The sequence below is a fragment of the Lichenostomus cassidix genome, chromosome 4 (genome assembly GCF_008360975.1).
Source record: "Lichenostomus cassidix isolate B80296 chromosome 4, HeHo_3.0, whole genome shotgun sequence".
NCBI lineage: Eukaryota > Metazoa > Chordata > Aves > Passeriformes > Meliphagidae > Lichenostomus > Lichenostomus cassidix.
Genome location: NC_139484.1, coordinates 23,783,173 through 23,800,899, shown reverse-complemented (window position 1 = coordinate 23,800,899; position 17,727 = coordinate 23,783,173). Strand labels below are relative to the sequence as shown.

The 17,727-nt window shown below is 41.3% G+C and overlaps 1 protein-coding gene across 3 annotated transcripts in view; it reads right to left on the bottom strand.

Moving 5' to 3' along the window:
- Positions 1–17,727, bottom strand: part of ARHGEF38 (Rho guanine nucleotide exchange factor 38) — a 40,327-nt gene that overhangs the window by 9,566 nt on the left and 13,034 nt on the right. For all 3 annotated transcript variants that reach the window (XM_085058325.1, XM_085058326.1, XM_085058327.1), the window contains exons 3-9: positions 16,171–16,294; positions 11,760–11,907; positions 8,752–8,769; positions 4,584–4,783; positions 3,966–4,099; positions 2,225–2,329; positions 919–1,041 (exon numbers count right to left, since the gene is read on the bottom strand). In XM_085058325.1, the coding sequence (XP_084914451.1) occupies positions 919–1,041; positions 2,225–2,329; positions 3,966–4,099; positions 4,584–4,783; positions 8,752–8,769; positions 11,760–11,907; positions 16,171–16,294 (852 nt within the window). The remainder of the gene's footprint in view (positions 1–918; positions 1,042–2,224; positions 2,330–3,965; positions 4,100–4,583; positions 4,784–8,751; positions 8,770–11,759; positions 11,908–16,170; positions 16,295–17,727) is intronic.

Sequence of the window (17,727 nt, the reverse complement as noted above, 5' to 3'; positions counted from 1 at the left end):
TACATATGGGAATTTCAAAGGAAAGGAAATAGATCATCTTACTTCCCTGTCATTATCCTGTAGGTTATGGTCTGTCAAAGAGCCTTCTGTTTTTCGGCAGACTCTGTTTTCAGTGTTTTGGAAAGGACTGAATGGCTATATTTGAGTCAGCACAAAACTAGGAAAAGGTAAGAAAACCTCCACCTCTGAATTTCTTCAGCTTGAGCAGCTGTTTAAAGAAGCAGCCTATCCCATTTTGAAGAGACATTTTAGGTATCTTATTACAGCCAGGCTTTAGAGTTCATTTTAATTCTGAAAGCAGAAGACCAGTTAAAAAACTATTGCTTTTTTTTAATTGCTTTACTAATTACTATGGGCTATATTCAGATTTTTCATGGTTTCCCTATGAAGGATTTGACAGCACTATGTGGCCTTGATGATCCTAGAGGCATTTTTCCAACCCAAACAGTCCTGTGATTCTATGACTATGAAGATAATAACTTACTTGAAATGTTAATAAATCTGAGATTTTTACAGATCTATGATTCCAGGAGTTAACAGTACATGAGCACAATATCGATCATAAAAGTCACTCAAACTGCAAGTGCTGGTAACTAAAGTAGCAAGGCAAAGATCTGCTACTCTTGTCTGAAGTTCAGCTGAAACAAATCCAGGTTGGTTCAGGTGATACAAATTTGCAAAAAGATTTTAGTTTAAACCCAGGAAGTTAGCTTGACAAGTTTTCTCTAGTTCTTCTAAAGAAAAAACAATGCATTTGCATTGAATTTTATCTTCCTTCTTACAGAAATTCAACCAAGAACCCCACTCATCTTTCCCAATAAGTTGGTATTTCTTTTTTCTGTCCTAGACTTCCTCAGATATAGCTGTTTTGTCAGCCATACAGATAGCTGTGTAACACTGGACATTGCATAAACTTACAAAGTCTTCACATAGATTTGTAGTGTTGGTCTGTTTTTCCAAACAGTCATTGACTTTGTCATCTTTATCTTGCAGGATTTCCTGAAGCCCACTTATATTCTGGGCAGCCAGATGTATAGAATCCTAAAAGAAATGGTAGGAAGATGAAATTGTTACAATCCATTTTAATATACTACATTCACTCACGCAGATATTGCAATAATACTGATGGAACCAGAAATATTTTCCATCTCTGACACCTGTGCAGCTGCTGTGCAGTTTCCAGTCATCATGGGGTAGTTTACTGTGGTAATATTTTCCTGTGCTTTGTCTATTTTCAATGCAAACTACTTAAGAATGAAGTTGTTAATCTTCAACTGAAAAAACTATACCCTAAACAAACAGAATATCCTGCTGGAAATCAGCTACTCCTCAGCAAGAAGCCAACTTCCCATGCATCCTCAAAAGCCTCTTTTGGGGGACTAAGCAGGACTACAGTGGTGTATTTCACCTACTCAGAATTTTAATCTTAAAGAAGGGTGGATCCCTTTGGATAAGGAATGTCAGCACCATTCTGGGCAACAGCCCTTGTTGGCCAAACTCCCTGGCCTTTCCCTGTTTGCTGAACCAAATAAGGTGTGTTTGTGATAAGCCCAAGCCAGCAGGTTATTGATCTTGCCTCTCTCACACACAACCTTCCTGCCTGGTTAGGGCACACTTACACTTTGACAGGCCTCATGCCACCTACAAAGCTGGCAAGCAGCTCCTGAGAGGGACAGGTTGATAAGTCACAAGCCAACCCTCATCTTTGGAGAGGAGGAATGAAGCAAAGACATTTTAGAGAACTCGAGCACTCTGTGCATCTAATGCTAGCCCTCAACACAACCTAAACACAGGAAAAGGGAGGGAATCCTTCCATCCAGAATATGTATTTTAGGACATTTTAATTCATGTGGCTGCAACTCAGTTCTTCCCCCTTTAATGAGAAGCAGTTGGTGCTCCACTGCACCAGATGGGGGTGACAGGTTGACACTGAGATTGAAAGTCCTAACTGTGCCACCATACAGCACCTTCTTCTCTGCACTGCACCTGTGGGTCTCCACAGAGCCTGCTTCTGTCAGGGGAAAAATGCAAAAGTGTGCACTTCAAAAATTCTTTGCCATGGGCTCAGTAATGCAGTGGCAGCACACCTTATTTATTCAATATTCTGATGCAGACAGGCCTGCTTATAACTAATTTGGTGTTGTCTAACCAGTGGCAGAAATGTGTGTCAAACTGCTTATGGACAGGGTTTGTGACCACAGATTGCACAAAGACCTGTACCCACCTGGAGATGTTGTGAACAGAGCGAAATGTTCTTCACACACAATTTCACAGTCTTCTCCAAACTTTGAAACAACTTTTCTTCCTTTTTAAAAGTTTGATCTTTCACCTAAAATAGACATTCACACTGTTATTTTGGCTGCCCAAAAGAGCCTGCCTAATGAAAGAAACATCCAGAGTGCTGCTAGAAAAATCCCTGAACTCCTCCCTTTGCAAACAGATCAACCCCTAATTCTCCCAAGCTCCAGCTGTAATTCAAGGAAAAGTCAAAACCGCTGGGCCACACGGCAGAGAATTTAATTTTTAATCCTTGTGGAAGCTGGGAGTTGCCTTTCAACAAGCCCAGCGACTCGTGCCGACAAACCCCTCCATGTTTTGGTGCGTTGTCGCTCAGTCTGCGGAAAGGATGGAGGAAAAGGAGGATATTTCGGAGCCGTGGCTGCGGGGCGCTGTGCCGCACGCAGGGCTGTAGGTGGCGCTGTTCCCCTAGCGCCGCTCCAGCTTTTCCTCGGGAAGCTTTTCCAGCGGCTGGGAATGGCCTCGGGAAACTTCTTTGTGCCGGCGGGGAACACCCTGAAAACGACGGGATTTCTGCCCACTTCTTACTGGAGGGGCTGCAGAAATCTCAAATCGCCTCTTTGTGGGCTCGCTGTGAGGGTCGCAGCGTGTTTCAAGGTGTGAGTTGGGAACTTTCTCGGTCTGATTAAGCAGGAGAGACTGCTGAATCTCTAACAGATGTATTCTGATACTAAATTGATTCTCAAATGTTTCAAGCTTAATTAGAAACAAAGCCAAAAAAGCATAAACCAGAAGCTTCTAAAGAAAAAAAAAAAAAGAAAAATCACATATCCTCTTAATCAAATTTCATTCCCTTTTTCTCTGATTTTATAGCCTTGCTGCTATCTGTCACATTCTGAATACAAAAATTTCCACTGTATAAATAAATGAACAAAAAAAGAAAAAAAAAGTGGGTAGTTTGCATCAGAGAAAGAGGGAAACCACTGATAAAAAACAAAACAGGAAAAAATGGCATTTATCTTGTAAAGTCACATCTAGAAAGACAAGTGACCTTGTATAATCAGCCATCTCTTGCAGTGAGGTGCACTGGGTATCATTTTCGAGGTCAGTCATGATTGATTTTATTTGAGATTTCAATTTAAGCTTTCCTGAAAATGTTTATCCTGCTAGGTTTTGAATTACAACTTTGAAATTAGGAAGGAGCATTTTACTTTTGACTGCCCAACACACATTAGACTCATCACAGCATTGTCTCTGCAGTTTTGATGGTTCCAGGTCTTTGCACATGTAGAGGCAAACCCTGTAGCCTTTCCTAATTAGAGGTATTGCTCATCTTCCCTGGTGGATTCCAAACCTTAATGCTACAATGGGAGCAAGATGGACTGAACATGTTTTCAGCCCTGACAGTAACTATTGCCAGGGTATCTGCAAAATGCTGACCTCAGACTGAGTTTCACAAAACTACTGCTCACTTCCTCTCTGCTGAAGACCAGAAGTTTGAGAAACTCTTGTGTAAAAAAGAAAAAGGTGGAGAAAACATTACATTATTTTCTATTTCAATCACAAAGATCTTTCCTGTCTTCTGTGACAGTCAGAAAATGACTTTATAAATTAGGCAGGAAAAAAGCAGCACCACAAAGTCCATTTCCAACATGTTTTGAAAAATGCCCAGTGCAAAATCAGAACTGAAGCTGTCAATGCAAATTTGAAGTTGGATGAGTAAGTACCTGAGGTTCTCCCCTAGTCAGTATTTTCAGATGGCTGGTGACCCTCTTGGATTTCTTGCTAATGGAGTGAATATTCAGTCGAGAAAACTTTTCTTTAAGGGTTTCATCATCATCATTCTTCCTATACTTCAGCACTGCAGACAGAGAATTCCATTACATCAATAATCTGTATTCACAGGACTTTTCACAGGGACAGGCACACAAATATGAAACCATTTGAGAGCAGACATTTTGATGTCACTTGCTGTAATCTTCTGTAAAAATGCTCAAGAGGATGAAAACCCCATTACCAACACTCACCTTGCTAAGAGTGAAGTTAGGACTTTGACGTAGCAAGTCTTTAAAAAACATTGCTCTTACTGCATCTTAATTATTATCGGTGTTTGCAACTGCGTTACAGAAAATATGAATTCTTTCCTGGTTTTCATACTGGAGTTACCAGTCAGGTAAGACAGCTGTCTGAGGACAAGGGACATTAAAGGCATTGTTATCCTCTTGAAACTCAGTATATTACACAACTTGGGTGGCACCAGCCAAAACTGATTTAGTGAAATATCTGCAGCTGAAACCTGTCTTGTAACTGCCAGCACAAACCTACAAAAAAATCTCTTTTCTTACCTAAATCTTTCCTCCTTTTAAGTTCATTGATGTTCACATTAATGTTTTTCATAGCAAAAAGGGCATCTTGTAGCGCCTTGTGGTCAGGGTGAGAAGCAGGAGTTGAGTGCAAGAGTTCATGGAGTAACAAGGGATATTTCATCAGCCGTTGCACTGGTTTGATCAACAGGGATCCCAGGTCCATTAGATTTGGCTTTCCTCTGTAATTTATACCAAAAGAATTGTCAAAAAATGAGGAATTCCTTGAATTGTAATTACCACTCAAGTCAAAAATAAGCTACATCTGTGAGGGAACAGGGGTGTTGTAAATGAAACCCTCCTGTCACCCCCTCAATGAGAAATACACCCCAGGTCTGAATTTTCTGTTTTCTGAACCTAGCAGACTATTGCTTAGACATTACCTCTGAAACTGTCCCACTCAGTCTGAGGGTGCATGTGGTATAATTTACACATCACAACACCCAGGAAGGGAGATGTAGGTGGAAGAACAAATAACAGGAAGTTTGAGAAATGCATGTGAGCAGGGCTGCTACATCCTGCTCTGCGCCCTCAGGCTTAAAATTGCAACATCTCCATGCTGTGAGTAACTGGGATGCCTGTTCACAGTGCATCCCTTCTCACAACATCGCTGACTTGGCACAGTGACCCTTAAGCTTTACTGTCTTTCACCTGTGGCTTTTCTTTGCTGGTTGTTAGTCAGTTATTTCTAATGATGTCAAAGGGTACCAAATCTGGCCTGGAGAAATGTTGAACACACAGGTTATTCACACAGGCTTGATCCAACCTGCCGGAAGACTCCTTACATAAAGGTAAAGCAGGCAACTGGCCAGGGCAGCAGGAGGATGAGAATAGGACAGTCACAGCTTCCAGCATGGGCACAGGGATGCTCTGTGGCTCTAGGCTCAATCCCCACTGGCTGGCCAGGGGCAGCAGAGCAGCATCCCCAGGCGTTCAACTGGCTCAGGCCATGAAAGCCACCGGAGCTCTTGGGCCCCAGCCAGCTGAACCCAGGCTCCAGCCCTGTTCTGGACAAAAGCCTTTGCTTGCACTCTCCAGGCTTGAATGGGGGAGGCTGTCCAGTTTGCAGGCTGTCACAACAGCCTCGAAGGAAACAGGGAAGCACTGAGCCACACGTGCCTTCATTGCCTTCCGTGTAGCTGGTAGAAGCATGGGGTGTCCCCAGAACAGCTAACACCAGGTGGCCAAGACCAGGGCCAGCCACTGCTGAGGCTGCAGCAGCAGGACAGACATGTCCATGGCCTCCTCTCACGACAGCACACACCTCAGCAAACCAGGCACAGCTCCAGCACCTGGCACCTCCCCGTTGAAAGCAAATATGAGCTGCTGGTGAGTGTGGAAGGCAATAAAGCAGAGCAGGCTTTCCATTTGCATGCCCGAAAAGGCTCTTTCGGAGCAGAAAAGGTTTTTTGACATTAACTATGCAAGAGTTAAGGGTAGACAAAGAAGGATTTCTGCATATGGAAAGATGAAATAACACAATGTAGAAGGAAAGTACAAAAAATAGGGAACAGCCACTTGGTTTTGCAGGCTGACATCTATTGTTTTGTGCAGAAGAAAGAGTAAAAGAAAATAAAACCCCTTCATTCCCACTTTTATATGTGTAAAAAGTACAAGAGCCAATCCTTACTGCTGACTAATTAACTAACGATTTGAATGCCTTTGAGAAGAGACATCTGCATATTTAAACCATCTCTCTCAAACAGGCATTATCTGTAAAAAAGTTCTGCATGAAAAAAAATTAACAGTAGCTGCCTTTTAAGGCTTCTTGATGTCCCAAAACCTTCTCATCATTTCAATCCCCCTCATTTCCCCTGTATCTTACATTAAATAGAGAGCTGTTTTTCCTTCTTTCAGCTTCTGGCGGCAATAATGAAAAAAAATAGAAATCTTAAATTGTTATTGTTTTCTCTGAAAAGCCCTATGAATGCAAATCTATAAAAGCTGCCTCATGAATGGAAAAATCTTCAAGTGTCTTTTCTTTATATAGTTGCACTTTGGACAGCTGCCCAAGTGATAAACAGCCCTCTGTTCGGTATCTGCATGACACAGTCCTGCAATATGGTGTGAGAGATAGCAGGTTTGTTAAAAGATAATGACTCCCTGGGGCACTAAATGCCACAAAGTTCGACTCATCTAATTCTCCCCAGCAAGATTAGCTGAGATAGCCACTCTCCCTGGACCAGTCCCATTTGCAGTACACCCTGTTAGGACCCACTGGCCGCTGGGCAGGACACAGCCTTGCCAAAAGACTCAAGCAGGAGAGTAATAGCTTGTGACATCTATTGTGCAGAAAATTGAGTTGCTAATTCATTTGTGATGCTTCTTCAGCCTTCCCCCCATGTTACTGTGAATTTAGCAAGTGTTCTAAGTCACATGTAACTGTACTGATCTCATAGCAAATTATTACTGTAGCTCTGCAGTAAATGCAGCTGGCAAACTGCAGTGAGCTTCATGGCACAGCCTCCCTCCTGCCTCCTGACAAAACAAAGTCACTAATACAGACACATTCCCACCTGTTTAAAAAGCCCATGGTAGTGAGCTACACAAAGGCTGGTGAGGCAGGATTTAGTTTCATTTGCTTTCACTACACAGCAGCTTGGTCCAGTGGCAAACACAACAGCCAGGCTGAGGCTGGTGTGATATGCAGCTTGGCAGTTTTGAAATTATGTGCAGGCATCAGGCTGCAGCAAGACTCAGAGTCTTGGGCTTCATGGTTTACTATGCATGGCTTTATTTTAGTACAAAACATGTAGGGCAAACAATTCACTGTGCCAGAAGTCTCTCATGCAAACCCAGGGCATTCACTGAGGCCACATCATTGTTAAACCAAGCAGAGTTTAACCGATCGAGCTGCTAGCAAAGGGCAGCATTGTCTGGTATTTATGTAATTGTTTTCTTGATCATACTTGAATGAAAAGCAGTCTGGGAGCAGCAACATCATTTGGGGGGAGTTACACTGTATTTTCCAGTTCAATGTTAATCAGATTTTTGGGTGCAGTCCTGCTCAAGGGCTTTGTGACTCTGGGTTGCAGGTGATGGGACTTCTGAGTGCCCTGCCAGTGAGGTAGCTAAGCTCAGGGAGGGTCCTACAGCTAAACCTGCTCATTGCACTCTGCACAGCTTTGTAAGAGCTCTTTCAAACTCGGAAAGTGAGCTGTCTCCTACACTCCACTGGAACCTGTCTGAAGGAGAAAACCAGACATTTATTTCTGATAGGGTTACACATGGCAGAACAGCCAGTCTTGTGTTATTTCTATATGTGTCGCTGTCTCACATGATTATATTGTGACCTTCTGGATATTTTATATCTCTTGGGGTCCCACTCCTTGTGGGACAGGAGTATACAATGATGTCCCTTAGCAAAAATGCAGAAAAACTATTTCCTATTACAGACAAAATCTTGAAATCCCCACCTGCAGAGTTTCAACATGCAAATCCTTCCAAGTGTATTTTATGCAGATTACAGTTTTAACATGCAATTGACTGACTGATTAACAAATTCTCTGACTTTACAGGTCTGTTCCCCTCCTGCCAATATAAACCACACTTGCTCCTCCTTTCTCTTAACATTTTGTCTGGGGTTGTAATCCTTCACTTCAGTTCAGCCAACCCCTCCTCTGACCTCTCACTGCAGGTAACTACAGGCAGTGCTGCATTTCAATGATCCCAACCTGCTGGATGTCTCGAAACTGCAGCTGTGATAAATTCTCCTTTACAGCTTTTCAAAGATGTCACATTCGGCACACAAGTCCCTTAACCACAACTCATCAGTGGCAGGGTGAGTTTTCTGGCTAAGTTACAATGAGATTGTTGTCTTCTGATGTTCTCCAGCCACTGTAAGGGGGAAGATCCTAAGGTGGGCTTCTCATATAGAGCTACTGAAGTGGTCGTCAGCTTAGAAGTAGCTTTACCTGTGGGCCTGAACTGTAGCAGGAAATTGGATTTCAAAGACTGACACTATGTTGTTGACAAGCACCCCTGCAGACCTCAGAGCATACTACATATGTCCTGGAAAATTCTTTGGGTTATACTGACACAAAAGGCTTGTGTTCTTAAAATTTCTACCTTTACAGTTTTAAACATACTAAAGGTAAATTAAAGATTTTTTTAACGATTATTTTATATGTAAAAAAGGTATAGTACTTACTCTTCTTCATATCTCTTTCTGCAAAAGAGAAGAAAACAAGTATTAGATTCCCCCTAAATGGATTTATATAGATCAGGAGCCAGATACTCAGATACGCTTCAGTGACACAGAGTAGCCATAACTGGCCATTTAACTTAGGCTTATGGCTGCCATGTGTCAGCAGAACTGCACAAAACAGCCAGAGGGTACTGGTGAATCTGACCCTACAGCTTCTGAGAGGACAGCCCCAAATGAGAAAGGATTGTCAGAAACATAGCTTTGGCTGTGAGACCCAGCCTTGTCCTCACACTCTTAGGGAAGGAAGTTTGGATCACCCTGCTAACAATTGCAAGTAACATGAAGTCATTAATACAAAAAGTAAAATTAAACATGTTATTCTTACACTTTACATACATTTCTGGCTACTCTCTTTAAATAGAAATGTATTTCTAAATGAAAAAGAATACATTTCACCCTTTCAGGGTGTAGAGTCCATGAAGGTGTTAAGTTTTTTGCAGACTACCCATCAACTGAAACCTCTCTGGAGTAGAGTGATGTTGATACACATACTGAAAGCACCAGGGATTTAAAATCGTAGTTTGCAAACATGTGCATATAAAGTTTTTCTTATGGTATGAACTCACTCAAATGCAAGGGAACCAAATGTCTCCATCTCTGCATTAGGCTTTCCTGACATCACACCCTCAGCCACACTTTTTTGGCTGCCTGCACTCTCATCTCCTGGCCCAGCAGTGCCTCACTGAGCATCTGGAAGCTGCTGCTTTCATTGCTTCTGCACTGTCAGCATTTTGTGTGCTTAGGATGTCCCTCTGCCCCCATAATAGTTGACCAAGCTACTTCAGGCTGAAAGCTGAGCAGGTAGTTGCCAGCATCCTTTCATTTTTACCAGCTGCATTTCTATGGCTAAGCTAGCAAACAACATCCCCAGTTTGCATAATCACTGCTGAAACACAGGACTCTACAGAAATTGGATTTGCACATATCCAATGCAGACACCTACATTTTGGGATGGATTTTTTCCTCTTCAGTCAAAAGGAACAGCAATCTCAACACAGCTAATTAAATCTGATTTGTCTCTACAGATGTGCAGAGTGCCACTCTCAAACTGCTCCTGATATAGAACTTGTTTTTCACATGTCAGATATTACTCAGCTGAGGAACAGAATCCCCTACTAATGTCAGCTCATTTAAGATTTTTTAAAATGGAACAATATTCTTTCCAAGGGAAAAGAAAAATATTTAACAAGTAAACATTTTTCAAAAATAGTCGGCACCAGCCCCCACATTTTTTATGTCTCACAATGGAAAACAGCCTACAACTGATTTGGTAACAATCCTGCACAGTTTTCTTCCTAGGGCAAATATTCTCCAATGGGTAATAACAGGTTTAGATGACCATAGTTCTAAATCTGAGCATGCACTTTCAGATCTTAACAGCTGAACTGACGGCAATCTTTAGGCACTGGGAAAAATCACAACATAATATATACACACCAGAGCTTTTATCGTTGGTTCCTGTTTAAAGGCTAATCAGGAAAGAACAAGACAAAACAAGGCTTCATTGCAAGGAAGTCCTTGTCACTTCCTGCTAGCAAAGGCTACAGTGGCTCAGCACAAAATATCCTTTCTCTTCACAAAGCCCAGCTGTGGTTTTGGAACAGGAGCACCTCTTGCTGGCTCTGAAATTCAAGTGGCAACATCCACCCTAGGATGTACATGGATACTATTTTTTATCTTTATTTCCTTCCATGTCCCCTTGCCTCAGCAGCAGAGATAAATGAAGGACAGTAGTGGCTTCTCTTGATTAGTCAGGAAAGAATATTATAGGCAGCAGCAACTAAAATACCCATTTAGGGGAGATACCTGGCCATCTATTAGCCTGAAAGCCTGAATTTATATGAAAATTTATTTCTTTCAACTTTCAGGGTAGCTTAAGTCTGAGAACTCTGCACATACACCTTGTTACATATTTAATAGCTAGACATGTTGCAAAAAAAATAAGCTTCATTTTCAACATAAACTGTTTTCAAAGCAAACATTTCTCTTTTAGTGTTATTAATATTTTCCTTCACCACTCTTTCCAGATTTCACTTGGACGTACTTCCCATCACCTAAGTCTTCACAGACCTCTGCAGAGCAATTACATATTAGGGTGTGCTTATAATATCTGTTGCTGATGTACACTCCTTTATTTGTGATAACTTTACATCTCTCACAAGAGTGCAGCATGGGCTTTTTCTGGAGCTGGAGCCAGACCTCTGGTCTGACCCCTGTGCCATGTTCCCTCCTGACAGCTCTGTTTGATGCTTTTGGGAACGTGAGGGGCAAGGGGATTTATGGGTGGGAAGAGAAGTTCTCTCCATGGAGTGGATGAGCTGGTCCCTGCCACTGGCTGCAGGAGGAAGCTGTGCTGGAAGACAGATTGATCCATTATTTGGTGACATCCCCAGTTCTCGACACATTTTGCTGAGGGGCTGGCATTGGAGCTGATGGCTCCAATGGTGGGAACTGGCAGCTTGCTTGAGCACTGTTTCTTCTCAAATACCTCCATCATGAGGAGTTGAGAGCTACATAACAGTTCCAGATCCTGGGGCCTTGTAGCAGCAGCCCAGAAATGCCAGTGCACTTCAGTAGCCTCCTAACAGGCTATTCTAGTTCAAGGAGTAGCCTTGCTGAAGACAGGGGGCAGCAAGTTTCCTGGGAGCTGGAAAAGGTGCTTCCAATTGCCCACGATATGATGCAGCATTTTTTTTTTTTTCGCCAGTATGGGGCACTGAAACTAAGGGAAGAGCAACCTTTCTTGTGCTATTTTTGGCCATCTTAGAGAGAAAGAAATCTAATCATGGCCCCTGGCTTGTCATCTTTTCATGAAAGCAGCATAAGCCAGAGCTCCCAGCAAGCCTTATAAAACTCCGGATTTACAGGGGACCTTTCATCTATATCCATTTAAAATGTTCCCTGCCAGGCAACTGACTATGGACGGAAATCATCATTTGAAAAGATCTTACTTTAAGGACTGTACACAGTCTCTTAAATGCTGCTTCAGTTCTTCATCCTTTTCATAGGATTCCAGCATGGTGTGTGCATCATCATGGTGATAGCAATAGATTTTATATGTGTCTTCTAGTGGGCCTTTAATCTGCAAGAACACTTCCCCTGTTAAGGAGAAAAACAAAGCGTGTCAAGTCAGACAACAGCATCTCAGAAGGAGTTTTATTATTCCACCACATTAGCCGTGAGCTAAAAAGGCTGGCTTCCACTTTACTTCCCTCAGAAACGATCTTGCGTGTTTATGTGCATTATTTATTACATGTATTTCTCAGCTGCTCATCTTTGTCATAGCCAGGCACCATTATATCAGTGTTAATGCACAAAAATTCCCTCAGGGAAAAAGCATGAAATCTCTATACCTCACACCCCTTCAAACACAACCTCCTAATTCACTGCCCCAGCTTAATGCCCCTTCATTGGAAAACACACAGGAGAGCTTAACTAATAAAAGGAGACCATTTTTGTGTCATAGGCTGGCAAGAGGGATGAATGTAAGCCTGTTCATTTTCCTTTTGACTTTTTTCATGAATATGAACTTAAATGGGTAATAACAGGAATAATGACTCTATCTTCCATTAGCCATTTCAATTTTATCTGTTTTGCAAAATCCTGAAATGGCAATTGTTATGACCTAGAATAGAGAATTTTCTTCACATGACAGAGGAACAACCTCCATCCCTCCCCTAATTAAATAAAACCACCATGGATTACAGCCATTTTTATATAATATCTAGGTTTATATACAACTGAAGAGGGAGAACACTTCCATTTCCAGTCCTCCACATCACCATTTTCCCATAAAGAACAGTTGGGAATTTTAGAAGCATTAAAGTAGTCCTACACTCATTTTCCATTTACTTCTGGAGCCTAATTCTCTCAGCCTAAAACTCCTGTGTCTGTTTCTGTGTATGTAAGAAATATTATCTGAGTGGGGAAGGCACGCTTCATCTCCTCTGCTGAGATATTAGTTCAGTTCTTATACCCTTATGCAGCAGCTCCCTGATCAGCATCCTTGGAAATACATATAATAAACAACAGCAATGCTAAAAGCTCCTGTCTTGGGCATTTACTGAAAATTACATCCGTGTGGCAACCAGTCCAATGTTTTATAAACATTCCTGTCGAGTTATAGCAATGATTATTAAAATTAAAAGCTGAACACTGCATTAATTGGGAGCTCTCAATTCATTCACAGAGCAAGCACTGAGCTGTCAGGCATCCTGCATGTTTCATCCTGACCAGAGTGTGCTGTTCCATAATACATTGCATTGAACTGCTCCGTCTTAAAGTGAAAAATGATTCAGTTACCACAGTAACACAGCTCTGGGTTTTTTCCCCTCGCAGCAAAGGTTAACTGGGCTGTCTAATGCATGTTGGTTTCGGGGTGCAAATAAAGGAAAAACAATGATGAGCTAAGACCACCACAGCACATTTTAGTTAGGGCACAGTCAGAAAAGCACCAGCATCCTATAGTTAAATGCTCTTTAGCTGTCTCCTCTGTCTTGTGCTTACTGCTAATGCTGATGGCTACCAATGCTCATTGCATCCTGACTTTCCCATGAACTCTGCACAAGTCTTTATTAGCCAACAACATAAGGGGAAATCTTAACAAGCCTTAACCTTGATCCTGCACACTTGGTGCCCAGTTCTAGAGATGATGAACTCTCACAATTTGCACTAATTTTAAACAGAACTCCAAGTGCTTAGCATGGGCTGTACTATGCTAAGCCCTCAAGTGAGGTTATGTTTTCAGTAGGAAAAATGCAATGTAGCCTTACAGCTCTTTTCAGTATATACCAGAGGCTGAAAATGATCTTCTCCAGGAGAAAAGAGTTGGGCAAGCTCTGTTCACTGAAGTGTTGTGCCACAATGACAGATACTTTCATTAATGCTCAATGATGAGAAAAATTATGTGCTGATTTCATGAACAGGGCCATTTAACAGCAGATGGATTTCTAAAACCTAAAGCCCTTCCTGGTTCTCAGCTGTATGGACCAAATCAGATGAGTTTTGGTCATATCACAGTGGGAGTTTGCTTTATGGACCAAAATCACATTGTATTTGGACACAGCTTTAAAAGTACTCTGAGAGTTGCAAATCTGCCTGATGCCTCTTTTCTAGTATGGTGGTCATCAGTCTCAAAGACAAAATTCTAGGAGGAAGGCTTGAGTTAGAGAAATAGTTTCTCCCTGTTCTCAGTGGTGCTTCCAGTAGAAGAGGGAGGAAGAAAGCATCTAATAGCTAGAGCTGGGTTAAGGTCATTAAGTTTTCATATTCCTCCATATACAGTATACAGAACAGAGAGTAGAAAAAATTCAGGAGAGACCTATAAAAGGTATTTAACCTACTTTAGCTAAGATTAGGAGACAGGTTTTGAAACCAATCACTCATTAGTCCTCATCTCCCATGCCTTGGCTTGAGCCATGTAGGCTTGGTAGAGCAGTCAGAGTGACACAAACTGGATCCCTTTGAGGATAATAATTACCAGAAGACACACTCCAAAGGCACATCTTATGCAGTCCAGCCACAAAGGGCATCTCAATACACAGGCGCAGGCTACAGCTTAGCTGAAGTAAGACCTCTTGAAATGTTTCGTGTGGGTACCAGCTCCTTAGAAGAAACTCTTTCATTGTGTAAGAAACTCTGCACTCTGCTCCTATTGGACACTACCACTTGTCAATGTGGGCATAGCATAAAGTGTGGAGAACATAGACTAAAACAGGACATGAATATGAGCAATCACATTGTTTTGCTTTCAAAGCAGTGAATTAGCAGTTCTTTTCAACCTCACCATGACTGGGTTGCCTTCCAAAGTAAGATACTTCAATGCAAGATTTTTAAGTACATTAACCATGACAGAATATGATAGGTGTGCTTTTTCTATAGACTGTCTTCAACAACTTCTACACTGAAGATCCTGAAAACAAAATTATTACTTTGATGTACTTTTAGAGGACAATAAACCTACTAACTTACTGCTTATAGTGATGCTATTATTCTCCCTGGTTTTGTCTCAGCCTTTGGAAGACTGTCTCACACCTTACTTGACAATCTTTTTCCTGTCATAAGTTAGCCAACTCTGTGATCAATGATCCCATGCATTTTCATGGTTCTTTGTTTGATTCTGGAGAAATACACCCTAATAGATGGATGAAATTGTCTTTACTTCTGAATGTGGCAGGGAACTAATAGAATGATTCTCTTGGCTGTGAGAAAGGCACTTCCTGCTAGAATAGAACATTGCTTATTAAGGGTATGACTCATCATGATGCACTTTTACTGAAATACCGCCAAACAACACAGACGTATCAAACTACGTTAAGCTGTTGCCTTGGCAAACCAGATTGAGACGTGCTAGGATTAATACTTTTCCCAAGCCTCTTATGCTTTAATATCCTGTTTCTTAGTAAAGTGGCAACAGATATTTTTTACCTGATTATTTGTGAGAAGAGAGGGACTTTCTATAACATGTTACCTGTGGAATGTGGTCAGGTTAGGCAAGAAAGAACCTCTCTTGACCTCTGAATCACAGCTGGAAGTTTTTTAAAGTAAACTGTCTGATTTTGCACTGATGCAAATTCAGAATTCTCACCTGATCTCTTAAGGTGGCTCACCTACTGCCTCTGCACTGAAGAAGCAGTCATGGGAGAGCTGATGCATGGTAACTTCTTAAATCTCTCCAGCTGTGCCAGAATATCAAGTGAATCACAGCCCAAATGTTCATGACCTGATCTGCAGAACTTGTGACTATTGTGACATATCCATGGCCAACCCATTTGGTGAAAATACCCTTGATCCCTACCGACATTCCCACACAGAATCCCACAAACTTCAGATTCATTACAGCTTTCTGTACTGTCCACGTACCTGTCAAGCACATTGAACCACCACTTTCACAAACTGTATCACCAGTAGATACATGTTTACAGTGTTTAGGGTGGGTTGGTGTTGTTATTCCTATCATTTTTAATGCTTTTGCTGAACAGCACAACTCTGAGTATGCAATATAAGAGTTAGTGTCAGCATAAGTGGATTTAGGTAGGTGATATCAAACTCGATGAAACAGATCTCAGCAGTAAGTTGTATAACTCTATGCTGCACATTTTTTCTCATTCTAAACTCATTTTCTCCTTCCTTCCTCCCCCTCAGCATCCAGATGGATGGAAAAAGAGCATAATAATCATACAAGTACAGTAGAACAACTGGACAAGTTTCACATGTCATTTTTCCTATGTCATTTTGGACAGCTGCTAGCATGCCAGCCTCTGAAAGGGCTACTAGTTAAGCCTGACGAGGGTGGAGGACAGGAGAGTGTTACATTTATTCTTTCATGTAGCTTTGTAGAACTCAAGAGGACAGTAAACATACCGATTATTTGCATGGGTGGTTCCACATCTGTTGTGGCTTCTTCCAACAATGACAGCAGTTTGGCTGATAGTTGATGGACCAATTCAATGTTGCTAAACAAGCCATCCACGTCAAAGCGAGCAATCTAAGGGAATACAAATATTAAGCAGATACTGAAAAAGGATAAAGAAGGTTGTTGTGTATTACAGAGCTTCTCTTGCTATGCCCTGAGTGTTCAACACTCCAGGAAGCATCACTTCCGCAAAACCTCATATAAACATCCTCCTTGTGACTTCAAGGACACATACATAGTTTTCACATTGGTGTAATATGGTTGACGCAGTTAACAAAGGGTATGTTATCAAGTGTTTTTAACCTTACTTTGAACTATCCCTAATCTGAAAGTGTTTACCTAGAAAGGAAATAAATATTATCATCTGAATAAAGAAAAGATCTTTAGCTGGCTTTGAAATGTTTATTTACTTTCCCACTGAGGAAAACAATAGTTGACAATGAGTTTGATTCCCTGATTACCACTCACTATCAGAGGTCGCTACATAAACTGAGAGCTTGGACTTTGGTACGAGCTACCAGCTACAAAGACTTCTAGATAGTTGGTGCCTTTTTAAATTAGTTGTCCCATAAATCCAAAGTCAAGGTCATATAACTTTCACTAACACATTTACAATTCCGGATATTAACATAACGTAAAGAAATTCTTACAGAGCCTGGGCACACAACATTCAGTGTATTGTGTCAATTTCTACCAAAAGAAAACTTGGTTCTGTGTCCTTACTCATTTCAGAGGAAGTAAAAGATTTCCAGGACACATACTTTTCATTGCACAGCAGGCAATAGTTACTATTTGGGGACCATTGGAGATAACCAGTGGCAATGAGCTCATACAGAGAACAAAGACAAGACCAATTTCATCATCCATATTGATACTCTCTGAACCTGCCTCTCCATTTGGAAGAGAATTGCTGATTTACATAGCAGTTTACCAGATGCCAGCAGGCTCAAATTTCATGTTATTGTAACAAAATCAGAAATATGCTTTCAGAACTCATGCAGTTAATTTCTTTATAAGTATTATAGGGGCTAAAACATGTTTTATCCATTTGGAAATACAAAACAGATTCATTGCTAGACCAATTTTCTAAATGCTATCCTTCTCTAAACACATTACAAACTTTCAATATGGTAGTTTATTGGAGAACTAGCATTAAAAACATATAACATTCCTGAAAGCCTTTCAAAAATGCAGAGGTTATTAAATTAAGACAGTTATAATAATATATAATCCCTAAATTACTTTTCCTGTATATACCTAGCATGGGACTTCCGACCTCCTCCCCAGCATGTCTACATGGTATTTGGAACTACGTTGTACATGGACACTTCCACACGTTAATACAGTGACAAAGGACAGAATCAAAATGAATGTTTTCAGTTGGGTGAAAAAGAGCAAAGGAATACAGCACATTTGCCAAAAGTATGAGCAAGTTCAACCAGGAAATACTCTTGGTCAGTGCTGACCAGGCTGGGGAGGGAGTCAAGTGGAGACTACGTCTAAGT